The sequence below is a fragment of the Monodon monoceros genome, unplaced genomic scaffold (assembly GCF_005190385.1).
Source record: "Monodon monoceros isolate NGI ecotype Baffin Bay Population unplaced genomic scaffold, NGI_Narwhal_1 Super_Scaffold_8, whole genome shotgun sequence".
In the NCBI taxonomy this organism is placed as follows: domain Eukaryota; kingdom Metazoa; phylum Chordata; class Mammalia; order Artiodactyla; family Monodontidae; genus Monodon; species Monodon monoceros.
Genome location: NW_021703785.1, coordinates 9,631,007 through 9,647,713, shown reverse-complemented (window position 1 = coordinate 9,647,713; position 16,707 = coordinate 9,631,007). Strand labels below are relative to the sequence as shown.

Below are 16,707 nucleotides of genomic sequence, written 5' to 3'. Positions count from 1 at the left end.
TACGTGAGGCACATGGTGGGATATCCAGAACCATGAATCCTAGGGTGAAGTCCTTAGGGGAGTGTGGCAGGGGCAGGGGTCTCCACATATCTGTTCTTCTTGTCTTACAAACTAAGAAAAATTTTATGGCCACCAAAAACAAAAAAAAGGACATTCTTTCCCTTTCTTGAAGCTCATCTTGACCATGTAATTATATATATACACTGGTCTATGAAATGAAAGCAGAAACTTTCTATTTTTTTCCTTCCTGCTGTTTGGAATATGGATGTAAGAGTTAGAGCTACAGCAGCCATTTTAGTCCAGGAGGCAATTTGGGGAATGGAAGTGATGCAAGGTGGAGCAAAAAGGTAGAAGGATTCTGGATCTATAGCAACACAGACCACCGTAACAACCTTGAATGACATCCTCCAACTTTATATGAGAGAGAAAGGAACTCTATCTTATAGAAGCCACTTATTTGGGGCTTTTTGTCCCTTGCAGCTGAACCTAAGTTAACACAAGTGGCTTCATTTTGAATGTCCAATGATTTATTTCAGTTTTAAAGATACTAACTGTTCTCCTCTCATTATATTATTAATACAGGTTTACTATTAAATACTTAGAAAATGTGTACGAGCTGTAAAAAAAAAATCTTAAGCCCATTCCCCAGAGACAAGCACCCCTAATATTTCAGAGTTAACCTTTCAGGTATATTATGCCCACACACACATATACATATAAACATCAGACCCTTTTACTGCATTAATATGTTACTTGCATATTTTCATATCAATAAAGTTCAATCATGATTTAATGGCTTGCATTTATTCTAATTTCATAATTTATAATCAATCATTTATGACTAGAGTTAATTTTCTTTCTCTCTCTCTCTCTCTTTCTTTCTCTGTCTTTCTTTTTTACTGAAACGCCTCCATAAACATTTTCAAATGTACATCTTTGAGCATTGACCAGAATTTTTCTTAGGATAAATTCCTAGAAGTACAATCTCTTTGTCAAATAGTTTATATGTTTTCAAGGCTTTTGACACATATTGCCAAACTATTTTCTAAAAAGGAGGCTCTAATTCACACTTAGTAATTATGTATGAAAGTACCCCTTTCTCCACCTTTCAGTCAACAAGAAAACCTTTCTTTGTTTGTTTTAATAGAAAAGAGAAGCCAGAAAAAAGATAGCACATTGACAGCAGGGCCTGTAATGACCAAATTAAAAGGAGGTAGGATCTCAGGGAGCAAAACTGAAGACTCTTATGGCTGCGGAGGCTGGTGGGTTTTTTTGCGGTACGCGGGCCTCTCACTGTTGTGGCCTCTCCCGTTGCGGAGCACAGGCTCCAGACGCACAGGCTCAGCGGCCATGGCTCACGGGCCCAGCCGCTCCGCGGCATGTGGGATCTTCCCGGACCAGGGCACGAACCCGTGTGCCCTGCATCGGCAGGCAGACTCTCAACCACTGTGCCACCAGGGAAGCCCAGGAAGCTGGTTTTGAGCCCCCATTCTAGCACATACCAGTTATGTAATACTGGATAAAATAATTAACTTTCCAATCCTTGTCCTTTTTTAATCTGCAAAGCAGAGACAATAATAATACCAACTTTACAATGTTATTGTGAAGGTTAAATAAGATTGCTTGTAAAGCCAATAGCGTAGTGCTTAGTGCAGCTCTCAAGATGTGTGATTTATTGTAATAAAGTGTTTTGAATTAGTGGAGGATTACCAATAACCACACGAGCACTTTCCTCTTAGTACAATCACTTGGAACTCCATGGAGGTCTCAGTCTCGAGAATCATCTCATGCTTGCCTGTTTGCAACTGCCAGCGTTTTATAAAGGGTCACTTGATTTTGCTAAGAATGCTTCGCGGATTGTTCTATTGTACTTTAGGCAGAATATCATCATCAATGACAACAACAACAGATTATCTAATGGGAGGTGGTAGAGAATGGATCTTGGTAATACGGGTGACCACTAGCAACTGAATTAAAATTCCAAACCCAAGACACACATACACATTTGGTAATGAAAATAAAATCCAAAATTTATTTTGAAATTCCCATGCTCTTTGGGTTCTTTCAAAATCAATCATCTTAAAAAACAGGTAATAGGGCTTCCCTGGTAGCGCAGTGGTTGAGAGTCCGCCTGCCGATGCAGGGGACACGGGTTCGTGCCCCAGTCTGGGAAGATCCCACATGCCGCGGAGCGACTGGGCCCGTGAGCCATGGCCGCTGAGCCTGCACGTCCGGAGCCTGTGCTCCGTGACAGGAGAGGCCACAACAGTGAGAGGCCTGCGTAACGCAAACAAAACAAAACAAAACAAAACAAAACAACAGGTAATAGTCATTATCACACAAAATAATGAGGGTGGGCACTTGACTTGATTTCTTAATTAAATAATATACTCAATGACTTAGACTCATAAGATATAATTCTCATGTATGGCTTCCTATGATGAATGTATTATTCCATTACTATAGTTTCTTATTAGAAGGAGCTCACTATTGTACCTTCTACCAAAGCCTTCCCAGAAATTGCTTTCACTAAATTGCTTTCTCACATATTTTAATGATGTATATTCATGTGGAAACCAATAGTCTTGGAACGCAGTAAACAAATTTTTACTAAAGTTTTGTTTTGGAGCATTACATTATACACATCTTTTCATGGAGGAGAAATTCTTTTTATTTTCCATCATGTGCCTTTTCATCCATGCCTTTCTGCCTTTAAGCCGGTATTGCACATTGGCACAGAAATTGTTCCAGCATTGTAGGAACCCATATTCTGAGAAGGTTCATGGAACTACAGAGGAGAAAGAATTCCTGTGTCCTTTTATCAACTCCACCCTTATCTGTCGTGTATCTTATTAATTCAGAAAACATGGGCCAGCAAGTGTGCTCAGTCAGAGACAATGACAGACCCAGAAATTATTGCTCTCTTTAGACAATCAGAATATTTACTTACCCATCCCTCAATATGACCCTACGGGGCCATGATTTGTATATAAAAGTTAGGTACAGATTGATTGCCAGATGCTGCCTTGTGTCTCTTGTCACTATATATACAAAACTTAGCCTTGCAGGGCCCTAAAGTTTAGTTCTTTCGGTTCTCTTCCAGGGAAAGTGAGATAAGCTCATTCCTACTGTGAATCAGCCTAGATCAGAAGACCACACGACTGGCAACAGGTATCTGAGGTGAAGTGTCTATTAGAGAATGGGAGTGCAAGTGCAAGTCTGGACCGGACATGCACGATGCCCAGGACGTGTTCCGCTAGCACATCGGCCCATCTCAACACCTTTCTCTGGGGCAACACCCCTACAAATGTGTAGCATGGGAAGTCCTATTGTGGGTTGACACAGGGGGCTATTATATCCTGGATGTACAAATCTCTTGCACTTTAATCCAACATATAACTGAGCATGTGGCAACAGTGACCTGTGTCAAATGATTATGCAGGTACGAGAGTCACCTTCCCCATCAGAGTTCAGGCAAACTACTGACTACTAATCTGAAAATTTCCACGTTGTTCTCCTTTTGTTTTCCTGCTACCTGCTGTATTATGGTCTCCATAAGACCTTTGGCATTAATTTTTCTGTAATTTGTTTCTATGCTGTGACTCTGAGGCAGGTTGCTTTGCTATTTTAAAGAAAGAGTTCTCATCACTGATTCTCTTTTGCCTCTTAACATATCAGAGCCAATTCCTGTTGAACCTCTGAAGATGTCGGAAAGCCCCTACTTTATCCTGTTAATGTGTATAATTTTTCTTTCTACTCACGCAGCCCCCTGGAAAGTCCAGGGACTTAGAAATATCAACAAGTCCATCATCCCCAGGACCCTCTTTGCCCTCCTATGAGGATAACTTACAGAGAACAACTGCAGACGTCCCACATACTAGAGGAAGACAAGAACTGACTTCATTTCTGAAAAGCTGTGTGCTTCACAATACACAACCATCTTCATTTTATTTCCCTAAAGCCCATCTGTTTTGTTAGAATTAGAAACTTGTGATTTAGTGTTTTAAACCATCGAACGAGAGGGCCTTTGTGCAGAGCTGTCTCTGATTTTACAAACGTAACAGAATCATGGCAAATGATGCCTCTCCCTTCCACACACACAAAAGCATCTGGAACACTTGCTCAGGGGCTGGCGAGGGGATGGGCGGGGCCTGCGGCCTGTTGCCAGGCAGCCCAAGTGGTGTTTTACCAGAGAGGCTGCTGCTGGAGCTTCGGTTGCTTAGCAACCAGGTGCTCAGCCATAGCATTTTTCTTAATGAAGGTTTTTCACAATTCTCTCTGTGATTACCTCTGCTGAATACCTAGACGCATTACGTCTGAATTACCACCTTATTCCTCCTGATTAAGGACAATTTTGCAACAAAGCAATTTTGTACAACTGTGTTCACAGTCTCTCCACATTTGACTTTCTATTGTAACTGCTGGCTGATTTGGTGGCACTTCCAAACACCACTTTTCCAGCTGTGGTTTTACAAATAAGAGTTACTTAATAAGCACTATATGGTTTTAAAGACATTTTAGGTCATCTCTCAGGAATATCAAATGTGAATTCTGTGTGGAGTTCATAGTTCTATGTCCCACTTCGTTCTCAATGTCTATACTGGAAAACACACCTCCACGAGGCCGTCACTCTATTTAAAAGACATGTCAGAATGGACTTGGAACTTTACGATTTCTCATAGTTCACTAAAAAGATGAGAGAAGAAATGAGTACTAGATGTGGCAGGCTCACTGAAGGTTTTCCTACATGCCATCTGTGACATAACCTAGGTAACACTTAAAAAAATCTTTCATGGAAGTTTGAATAGCTGTTTGACAAAACTGAATAATATAAATACTATTTCATCTATAATGAACTAGACCATTCGAACTTTCACAACATCATAAAAATACTGCACAAGGCTCTTCCAAATATTAGCATGTTTAATAGCATTTTCACTATTAGCTATTAAATATAAATATTTTATTTTTTTTTACCTTTGCACTTCTTCTTAATTTTATTCCTCTGCTTCCTCATCCCCACTCCCAGTAAGCCACTATCCTGAATCCTTTTCTTTATAATTTTAATACATAGGCATAAATACAATTATTTTAAAAAATAATATATTATTTTAAAAGTAATAATTATATAAATATAATTATTAAAAGTTCAATTTGGAGATTTTCAAAGTAAAATTTGTACCTCGGATCTTTCACAGATACCTTTGTCCTAACAGACCCGTGTAAGTATTTACAAACTTATGTTAAATTTCTCTTAAAATTTAACATTAAAGCAATAGTTGCAAGGCATAACATAATTTCATTCTCAATTCTGGAATTTTTGTTTTCTCTCTCTTTTATTAAGATTTATACCAGAAGAAGATATATAAACCTATTCTTCCTCTTTCTAACCACCAAAAAACAAACACACAAAACAAAACCAAAAATAAAAACAAAAGACATTGGCTCTGAATTGCCCTCTTATGTAATAAATGCCATGCCACTTCTAGTCAAATTCTAGGATACTTCCAATTTCTCGGAAGCATAGTGGAAACCTTCTGAATAGGCAGTAATTCCTCAAAATTCACAGGCATGCATTTGGGATGGAGGGGTCTTCTTCATAATTTGTTATATTGTGATTGATTCATTCTGAATGAAATAAATTTTCCTTCTGAAAAATTCTAATCCTATACATAAGGGCCATTATATTGGTTTCAATTACGTGAATATTTTAAAATGGGGAATTCCACAGTTAGCTATATTTTATCAGCAAGTCCTTGGAGGACATGTGACGGTAGAATCAAATCGAAGGTACATAATAAATATGATAAGCCTGGTTTTCTGTCAAACCCACCCATGGGGCTGTTAAAAATATACGTGCCCTTGCCCCATCACCCAGAAAATCTGATTTGGTCACTCTGGGTTTGGGGCTTTGCACCTGTATTTTTAAGCAGCTCCCTCAGTGAATCTGATTGCAGAAGTTGGTGATAACAGGGTTTCTCAAGTCCCACCAAGTCCCATCAATTTCCAGGGTGGTGCAGAGGGACACGCCCAGTTCGAGTGGGTTACATCATCATCTCCGGATACTGTACCTGTGTCGTGGCTGTCGAAGTAGTGCTGCTTCTAGATCCCCACATCTGTTGAAACTGTACCCTGATTTCTGCAAATGTTTCAATGATGACAGCAATAAACACATTCTGAAAGAAAATGACAAACCACATTTACCAAGACTGGGCGTGAGGGAGTGAGGGCAACTGAAAACAAACAAAAGATCTGCAGAAACTGTCAGAAAGCATAGACTGGATGAGTACTAATTTTTAGAGTACCTTAACAAGCCAGGCGAGGAAGAAAATAAGGGTAATGAAGTAGAAATAGGAACGCCAGCGGGGAAAGCTGTCGATGGCTCTGTACATGAGGAATACCCATCCTTCCTGGGATGCAGCCTCGTACACGGTGAAGATGCTGGTGCCTGTTAAGAGAGAGGGGAGCCAGCTAAGCTGGGGTGGACTTTTGAAATGAGAAAACATTTTTCAGAAACACAATCAATATTTATCCATGCTTATTTTCTCAATGACAAAAGCTCTTCTAAAGGGACTCAAATCACATGCAACATTTTATTGCTCTTAGTCTTAGGATTTTGATAAAGTTGCTTCTGACTTCAAGCCAGGGCAGTTTTAATATCTCTAGCAATGAAACAATTTTAGGTTACAGATTTCGCTGTTAGATGCATTTAACAATGAGGAAAAGAACACTAACAATCAAGCCAAGTAAAGATATCATAATAAAGGATGGGTACCATGTACGCTTGCCACTTGGGGCTTAACACTTTCAGCGTGCTGAAAAGCACTTGAAATAAGTCCGAGAACTGGGTTTCATTTGAAATCACGTTCTCATGGGGAGAACTAAAGTATCTTAGGCTCCAAAAATTCATGTGATGGAGCCTGTCTTTGGATTCCATGGTGTTTACACTGAACACCAAAACGTAAGTTAGTAAATCATTAAAGAGTACTTTGTATCGTCTACGAGAATTGCCTCATTGAAAATACTACTGATAATGAAAAGAAGGAAAAGGGAACAATATGTGGGCAGATTTTTGAAGGTATGGTTAAGAGAATCTAAAATGTCATTCAGAGGAAAGCCAGTGTTTAATCTTCACGGCATTATGAGTATGTGTCATTATTTCCCTATTTTACAGATGGGAAAACTAATGCACATAAAGTGTAGGGAATTTGTCTAAGGATGCACACATAATAATTAGGGGAACTAGAATTAACCCAGGCACTCAGGAACAAGGACCTGCATATTTAACTGTGATAATATCCTGTCTCCGGACATCTTTTCTGTGGCTTAGTTTCCCCATCTGTAAAATGGGGAAATAATAATTAAGACATACCGCAAAGTATTGTGAGGATTAAATGATTTCGTTTCTGTCAATCACTGACATTTGATGAGCACTTAATAAGTTTCAGGCATTATTATAAACAATGAAAATAACTGCTCATTATTTTGTGAAAAACCATACAAATAAAAAATATAGTACTCAGTTGAAGTTGTTTACAAAACAAATATGATATGGGTTTTTATTCATAAAACTGGTAAACATTTGTACCTCAACAAATTCCACTGCTATAAATGAGTTAAATTATTATAGAATATAAAGCCAATATCCACCCATATATGTGCTAATTTAAAATTAGAATGTGCATACAATCAAATGTCCAAACTAAGAAGGAGGTTACTAAATTTGCCTGACGTCTGACTGCCTCTCTGGGTACTGTGCATGCAGGAAGAAGAACCAGAGCATCAGTGAATTCGAAAGCACCCAGAACAGCAGAAAAGTGTAGCAGCAAATGGGGACAAATGAGAAATAACAAGGCTTGAAAGAAAAGCTGAGAGAAAGAGGGAAAGCGGATCCCTGTTTGGTGAATGCCTATTAGGCACTAATCTGTGCTACGTAGTTTATGTAGAATATAACTTCATACATGTACTGCCTCTCATTTTAAGAATCATATTTGGTACATTGGTAAGTCATTGCCATAGCAACTAGTATTTGTAGAACACATTTAGTTTCAAGGCTCTTTCACATACTTAAATGCTAAGGAAATCCCTGTCTAATTAGGCAGGTAGATGGGTAGGTGGGTATAAGCACAGATAATATCCATCACATTTTACAGAAAAGCAAAGTGAAGGTCACTAGATAATGAAGTTGTCCGAGTTAAAAAGAAACAAAACCAGAATCTAAACCTAAATCTAAATCTAAATCTAAATCATCAGGCTCCAGGTCTTAAACTCTTTTTTTCTTTACCATTTACTTATATATATTCTTACTTGGCACCGGGGCTTTAGAAAGACCTTATTTTCTCTTATCCTCAATTCAAATGAAGTTATCAATAATTATTTTCTGAGGGACTATGTTTATAGTTTATAGTCTATTGAGGAACTCATACAAGAATATAACTTTTAAGAGGAAGATTCACAGAGGAACAGCACACACCAAATATAAAATGGCAACAGAAAACAGAAGTGACTGTTTCCATTAATGATCCCTACGTACTAAAAATATACAACGTTTTTGCTTTTATGGTCTGAATACAAAGGACAATTTTAACATGACATAATTTAAGTCCCTTATTTTTTTTCTAGTTATGTGAACTAAAAAAGAAAAGTGGCTGCAGAAATCCATTATGAATTACCATTAAAGTTTAACTGCTTTACCAATTGAGCATTTACAGGTAAAATACGAGGATCCTCAATGTAAGATTAAATGTGAAAGGAACACTGAAAATTATCCTTCCTCTAACTTGCGCAGATCTTTATTACACCTACAGGGAAGACGCTATTTGAAATTAAGTAAAAAATAGTATGTTCAATGAGTAATCTTGCAGCTTTTACTCCATTTTTCCTAATTCGACACCGAAGAAAGAAAAGTAGGAACCTTCAGTACAGCTCAGAGAGCAAGGTTTGTTGCTACAAAGAGATGAGACACTTGTGAAAGTGGAAACAAAAAACTCCCTGAGAAAATGCTTATTATTGAAAAAAGTGTTTCCCGTGTACATGAACGATGCGGGGTCAAAGGCTTCGGGGATGTCACTGAGTTGCAAGAGCAAAGGCAGTGGAATAAGACAGCCCTTCCTCGCCCCTTTCCTGCTCCTGACTTCGACAAATGTACGAAAAGAAGATCACTTTTGAAGAGGCTGTCCAATGTTTAAACTGACAAAATAAAATGTATGATCTTCTTACTTTCTGTGAGAAGCCGACAACCCTGAGCATGAACTGTTGCCGCTCACACTTATTTTGCACATCCTGCCCCCTCTGGCTGCCCCGGTGCTGCCAACTCCCCTGTGGTCCTCCAGCCCAGCTCACCTCCTCTGCCCTCAGGCCACTCGCGACGCTGCTCCTCCCAGAGGCCTGAGCTCACCTGTATCCTGTCACTTGTCACACTGACTTCTGTTACCTTGTTTGTCTCCCGAGCTAGGTGTCAGCACTCTAAGTTAAAACTGTATCTTTCACTTCTGGACTTGGCATTGAGAAACACTCCAGAACTGGTGATAAATAAAACAATGATCATATATTATAGAGACACAGGAAGGCCTTCCTCATATACTTGGCTTTTTTAATCGATTCATCCTTGGTGTAAATATTACACAGATAATTTGGAAACAAAGGGAACTATTTTATAACTGACTTTATATTGGGCTGATTTTCACAATTCACTTAAAACACATACACATATATCAATTTAAAAGCTCACGCTACAGAGAAACAGGAAAGTTTTCCTCTATGTTTAATCCAGAATGGGATATTGCTAGAAAACAACATATTGATACATACGAAACACTTTTTCTAGCTATACTCCAGAATATTTTTAGTCCCTTTGAATTATGGAACTAAAATTTCTAGCTGAAAAGACCACACTTTTGTTAAATGAATAATGATTCTACAATAGCACCTGGAAATAGAATGCATTCTCTTTCCGGAGCCCGTGTGGCCTGTTCCAAAAATACTTCTGGGAAGCTCCTGGAACAGCATGGCTTTCTTAGGCCCCAAAATCTCAAAGCACAAATGCAAGCCGTATAAGAAACAAAATCCCAACAGTGATACTCAGCTCGTCAATTCTCTTAACTTCATTCATTCTTCTTGACCTCTTCCTTTGGTGGTTTGAATTCGCTAGCTAAAAAAACCCACAAGTCTACATTTAGAAGATAAATCCTCACCTGGGAACTTTCTACAGGCTACCTATATTGAGACATAGTAGAGGATTTTTTGAATAGCTCTGAACAAAATTATATTCCAATCTGTTTGACTATCTTTAGGATATTTACTGCTTGGTTGTCTTCCGTGAACTCTTTTTCCACGAAAAAAAGGGAGAAATTGACTGTGTCCTGGGAATATTCCTTATTGTGTCTTCTAGTCATACATTACGTGACACCATTGAGTCATCTGACTTTCAAATGACAGGGTCATGCTACAAACTTGGGGTTCCTATTCCACCAAACTTCCCCTCACCATCTCCCCATTTACCTCTTCACATGAGTTGTACCCTCAAATCTGATGGATAGAACTCAGGTGATAGTAAATTTTACCCAACAGTGGTGATTAAAAAGTAAATCTATTTGTCATGAGACAGTTAAAAACACACACTATGTTAAAAAAAAAAAAACAATGAGAGAGATGTGTATTCTTAAGGTGGACATCTGGATTCAGCATAATCAACTTTTGTCACTAAGGCTGGATGCATCCAGATATATGAAATGTGAAGAAGGTCAGGAGACCAACACAGCAAGGAAGGCCCACCCTGACTTACAGAGGTTTGTTAAATAAATCAACAATAATTAAATTACTTGGGATGATGTCACCTTTCTAATGAAGAAAACCTTCATGAAAATGTTTTCTCTTCCTTGAAATTATGTTTAATTTTACTAAACTATATTTCCAAACTAATTATCACAAGTATTTCCCGACAGACTGTGGTATAACTTTATGATTATAATAATCTATACACAACTCATCCACATGCTTAGCTGATGATCGATCCACGGGCATTCAGCCTGAGGATTGCCGAGTGGCCACTGAGTTAACAAACAAAGTAACATTTTTTATTTGCTCTTCCAGAACATGGAGCAAACACAAAAGGACTTCTTTTCTTCTAAATGCTTCAAAATGTATTTAGAAACCTTATGGGTTTTGAGGTGAATTTTTGCTTAGAATTTTTTTTTTTTTAAACAATTAAGCCCTCTTTTGACACAACTTTGCCTCACTGGTGAGACCACTTTGTCGGTTACCTTAAACCTCACTGTACAGCACTAAAGCTTTACGACAAGATCAAAGGCCATGTGGAAAAAAAAAACACACACATATGTTTTATATATTTTCTAAGTGAAACTTCTTTTATAAGTCGTGAAGATTCTTAGTTGAAATGTATTTCTTCAGAGAGAGAATTTCTAAACACCCAAGTGCTAAATATGAAATACTTCTAGAAAAGGAGAGGTGAAAGCTTTAACTACAGTATTCACAAATGGAAAAGAAGTGTTGACAAGGCTGATGCTGACATTGGCAGGAAAGTTTAGGCATAAAGTAGAGCAGTTCCAAGGATGCCGAGCCCATATGCCAACTAAAACAGTCCCTGCCTCTGGAGTTGGGCAATGTCCACGGAGGCTGGAAATAAGAGCAGCCAAGCAGAGGTCATGACAGGTAACTGTCACACCCCTGCCTTTGAAGAGCAGTGGTTTTAGATCAAAAGAGCTTCTTGGAAATTTATTTTCCATTAGTTGATTAAAAAACAAAACAAAACTATGCTTAGCCACAGTTAGCTTTCAGCGACCTTCCCTAGCATTCAAACTGTCCACTGCTTCTAACCTATATGACCTTCCTGGGCCTCAGACTCTGGCCATAATGGTACTTGCTGGTCACCACTAACACATTAAATAAATGTTCTTTAGTAGCTTTTAAAATTTTCTCAAAAAGCAAGCAAATCATACCACGTAGGAAATGTGGTTTCTTTTAGAGTGTTTTAGCTTTGTCACTCACTTGTGAAAGATCTATTGGAAAGTACACTCAAAAGAAATCAAGGCAAAAAGGCCAGAACATCATGTAATTCTTAGGGAGTTACCAGTTATGACATTAGAATTTCATAATAGTCCAAAATTAGAACCAAGCATTTGGAAAAAGTACTAAGACTTTCTTGTCTTCATATCTGGGGACACACATGGTTCATATCTCTGCATTACCAGGCACAAGCAAGGAAAATACAAATTAACTTTAAGGTAAAGTTGGTCAGTCTACCTCAGAATAGCCACAATAGTGAGAATTGGTTTTATTTTTAAATAAAACTGAACTAGTAAATAAGCACAGGATAGAAAGATCAACCAAGATTGGAATTAAATAATTTTACTTTTTTGTTCAGAGGCATTTTAAAATCTGATTCAGGTCTAAGTGGGATAGAAGAAAGACACCTGAGTGATATTGACCAAATGTAATTAACAATAAATTAGATAAGAAATACAAATATCACATGGCTTTAACTAAAAATAAAGTTCTTGTTTGTGTTATGATAAACATACAATTTCCATAATTTACAATGAAAGATTTAATTATATTGATTTAACCACTGATATAATGTAAAACCGAAAACAAGAACAAGTTCTAATATAATTCATATTAATACTATAATCGAACAGTTACAACTGAATAGGAAATAATTACTTATTGTTAAAAATTTAAAACTATACATAGGCAAATATTTGGTCATATATCTTCACATTGATATTATGTGTACAAAAATATTCACAGAATTTTTCCTGTATTTGTTGTCTATTTTCTTCCATAGACTCCTAAGGCTAAAACAGGTTTTAAAATTCAGCTTTTCAACTGGTTTAGATTTATTTTTTGGATGTGTCACAGATATAATTTTAGATTTCTTAAGGTTATATACTAAGATTGAAAAACAGTTTGCATGTATTAAAAGCTGTGTTAACAAGGAAGCAAGATACTATGTTTTCCTACCAGGCCAGCATTTCCAATGTAAACCAGAATTCTACATAGGTGAGATAAGAATGTGAGCAAATAGTAAAAACTTTCCAGAGAATTAATAGACTTTTTTTTTTTTTGCGGTACACGGGCCTCTCACTGTTGTGGCCTCTCCCGTTGTGGAGTACAGGCTCTGGACGCGCAGGCTCAGCGGCCATGGCCCACGCGCCCAGCCGCTCCACGGCATGTGGGGTCCTCCCAAACCAGGGCACGAACCCGTGTCCCCTGCATCGGCAGGCGGACTCTCAACCACTGCGCCACCAGGGAAGCCCTAGACTTCATTTTTTAAGAGTAGTTCTGGCTTGTAGGAAAACTGAGTAGACAGCACCAAGAATTCCCATTTATCCCCTCTCTCTGCACCCTATTAAGCTCTTGCATTAGTGCGGTGCGTTTGCTACAATTCGTGAACCCATATTGAGCCATTATTATTAACTCAAGTCCATAGTTTACATTATAGTTCACTCTTTGTGTTGTACAGTTAGATGGGTCTTGACAAATACATAATATTATGTATCCACTATTACAGTATCATACAGGATAGTTTCCCCATCCTAAAAGTCCACTGTGCTACACCTATTTAACCCCTACCCGTCTCTGAAACCCTGGCAACCACTGACTTTTTCACTATCTCTACAGTTTTGCATTTTCCAAACTGTCATATAGTTGGAATCATAGAGTAACAGCTTTTCAGACTAGTTTCTTTCACTTAACAATATGCAGTTATCATTCCTCTGTGTCTCTTGGTGGCATGACAACTCACTTCTTTTTACTGCTGAACAATATTCCTTGTATGGATGTACCACAGTTTGTTTATCTCAAGTTATACCCAATGAGGGGGCATCTTGGTTGCTTCCAGTTTTTGTCAATTAGGAATAAAGCTGTTATAAACAATCACATGCAGGTTTTTGTGTGGATATGTTTTCAATTCATTTGGGTAAATACCTAGGAGCATAATTGCTCAATCATATAGTGAGACTATATTTAGCTTAAAAAAGAAAACAAAAACCTGACCAAGTGTCTTCTAAAGTGGCTGTACCATTTTGCATTGTCACCAGCAATGAATGAAAGTACTGTTCCACGTTCCCATCAGTATTTGGTATTGTCACTGTTTTGGATTTGTGTCACTCTGAGAGATGTGTAGTAGAATCTCGTTTTAATTTGGAATTCTTTAATCACATATGATGTTGAGCATTTTTTATATGCTTATTTGCCATGTGCTTATCTTCTTTGGTGAGGTGTCTGTTTTTTGTCCATTTTTAAATTGATTTGTTTTCTTATTGTTGAGCTTTAAGAGTTCTTTGTATATTTTGAATACAAGTCTTTCATCAGATATGTGTTCTTCAAGTTTTTTCTCTGGTCTGTGGCTTGTCTTTTTATTCTCTTAAGAGTGTTTTTTGCATAACAGAAGTTATTGATTTGAAGAAGTCCAACTTAGTTATTTTTTCTCTTATGTATCATGCTTCTGGTGTTGCCAAACCCAAGGTCACCTAGATATTTCTCCTACGTGATCTTCTACAGTTTTATCGTTTTACATTTTATACTTAGGTCTATGACCCATTTTGAGCTAATTTTTGTGAAAGCTGTACTGGATGTATCTAGATTCATCTTTTCTTTGTGTGAATCTCCAGTACTTACAGCACCATTTGTTGACAAGGCCATCATTTTTCCATAGAATTGCTTTTGCTTCTTTGTTGAAGACCAATTGACTGTATTTTTGTGGGTATATTTGGGGGCTGGCTATTCTGTTCCATTGACCTAGTTTCTATTTTACTGCCAATACCACACTATCTTGATACTGCTTTAGATTAAATCTTGAATTTGAGTAGTGTCAGTCCCCTGACTTTGTTCTTTCTCAGCATTATGTTGACTATTCTGGGTCTTTTGCCCATTCCATATACACTGTAGAATTGGTTTGCTGACATCCACAAGACCACATGTTGGGGTTTTGATTGGGATTGCATTGAATCTTTTTTTTTTTTTGCGGTACACGGGCCTCTCACTGTTGTGGCCTCCCCCGTCGCAGAGCACAGGCTCCAGACACACAGGCCCAGCGGCCATGGCTCACGGGCCCAGCTGCTCCGTGGCATGCGGGATCCTCCTGGACTGGGGCACGAACCCGTGTCCCCTGCATCGGCAGGCGGACTCTCAACCACTGTGCCACCAGGGAAGCCCTGCATTGAATCTTTACCTTGCATTGGGAAGGACTGATATCTTTGATGCTCTGTTGTTAGGTGTATATACATTAAGGACTGTTGTGTTTTCTTGGAGAACTGACCCTATATTATTATGCAATGCCCATTTTTCTCTCTGATAACTTCTCTTGCTCTGAAGTCAGCTTTGTCTGAAATTAACACAGCTACTCCTGTTTCATTTTCATTAGTGTTAGCATGGTACATCTTTCTCCATCTCTTTACTTTTAATCTATCTGTGTCTTTATAGGTAAAGTGGGGTTCTTGCAGACAACATATGGCTGGGTATTGTTTTTTAATCCACTCTCTTAGTCTCAAATAATTGGTATATTTATACCATCCCCATTTAAAGTAATTATTGATATAGACAAATTAAATATACCATATTTGTAACTGTTTTCTTTTCATTGCAATTGTTCCTTGTTTCTTTTTTGCCTTTTGTCTGCCTCTCTCTTTATATGATTCCATTTTTACTCCTCTCAGCATATTAATTTATGCTGTAAATTATAAACCATTTACTTCCTTTAAAAAGTAAATTTATAAACCATTTACTTCCTTTAAAAAATTTAGTGGTTGCCTTAGGGTTTACACTATACATTTACAACAAATCTAAGTCAACTTTCTAATAATACTCTACCTCTTCAAAGATGGTGCAGGAACCTTATAATAGAGTATTCTCACTTCCTCCTGTCCCTTATAACACTGCTGTTATTCATCTCACTTATCCATAAGCTCTAATCACCTAATATACTGTTTCTATTATTATTTTGAACAGATACCTATTAAGTCAGTTAAGAATAAGAAAAATAAGATATTTTATTTACCTTCATGTATCACTTTTCCAACACTCTTCTTCTTTATGTAGATCTGAGTTTCTGATCTGCATCATTTCCCTTCTCTAAAGAACTTCTTTTATCATTTCTTGTAAAGCAGTTCTGCTGGCAACAAATTCTCTTAAATTTTGTCTGTCTGGGAATGTCTTTGTATGTCCTCACTTTTGAAAGATACTCTCGCTGGATACAAAATTCTAGGTTATTTGGATTTTTTTTTTACACTTTAAATATTTCATTTTACTCTTTTTTTGCTTGCATAGCTTCTGAAGAGAAGTCCAATATAATAATTATCCTTGCTCCTCAATAGGTAAGGTGTTTTGGGTTTAATCCCCCTCTGGCTTCTTTCAAAATTTTCTCTTTGTCTTTAGTTTTCTGAAGTTTGAACAGAATATACCCAGGTGTAGATATTTTGGTACTTACCCTACTTGGTGTTCTCTGAGCTCCCTTTACCTGTGGTTTTGCATCCAAAGTGAATTTTGGAAAATTCTCAGCCATTATTACCTCACATATTTCTTCTGTTCCTTCCTCTCTTCTCTTTTTGGTATTTTCATTACATGTATGTTAGCCTTTTTGTAGTGGTTCATAGTTATTTGTCATTCTGTTCTATCTTTTTCTCATTCTTCTTTCTCTTTGCATTTCAGTTTGTGAAGTTTCTACTGACATATCTTCAGTCTCAGAGT

At 37.6% G+C, this 16,707-nt stretch overlaps 1 protein-coding gene across 1 annotated transcript in view; it reads right to left on the bottom strand.

The window, feature by feature from the left end:
• NALCN (sodium leak channel, non-selective) overlaps nucleotides 1-16,707 on the bottom strand; it is a 292,250-nt gene that overhangs the window by 199,209 nt on the left and 76,334 nt on the right. Inside the window, exons 8-9 of the mRNA XM_029210183.1 lie at nucleotides 6,306-6,448; nucleotides 6,072-6,176 (exon numbers count right to left, since the gene is read on the bottom strand). Coding sequence (XP_029066016.1) covers nucleotides 6,072-6,176; nucleotides 6,306-6,448 — 248 coding nt within the window. The remainder of the gene's footprint in view (nucleotides 1-6,071; nucleotides 6,177-6,305; nucleotides 6,449-16,707) is intronic.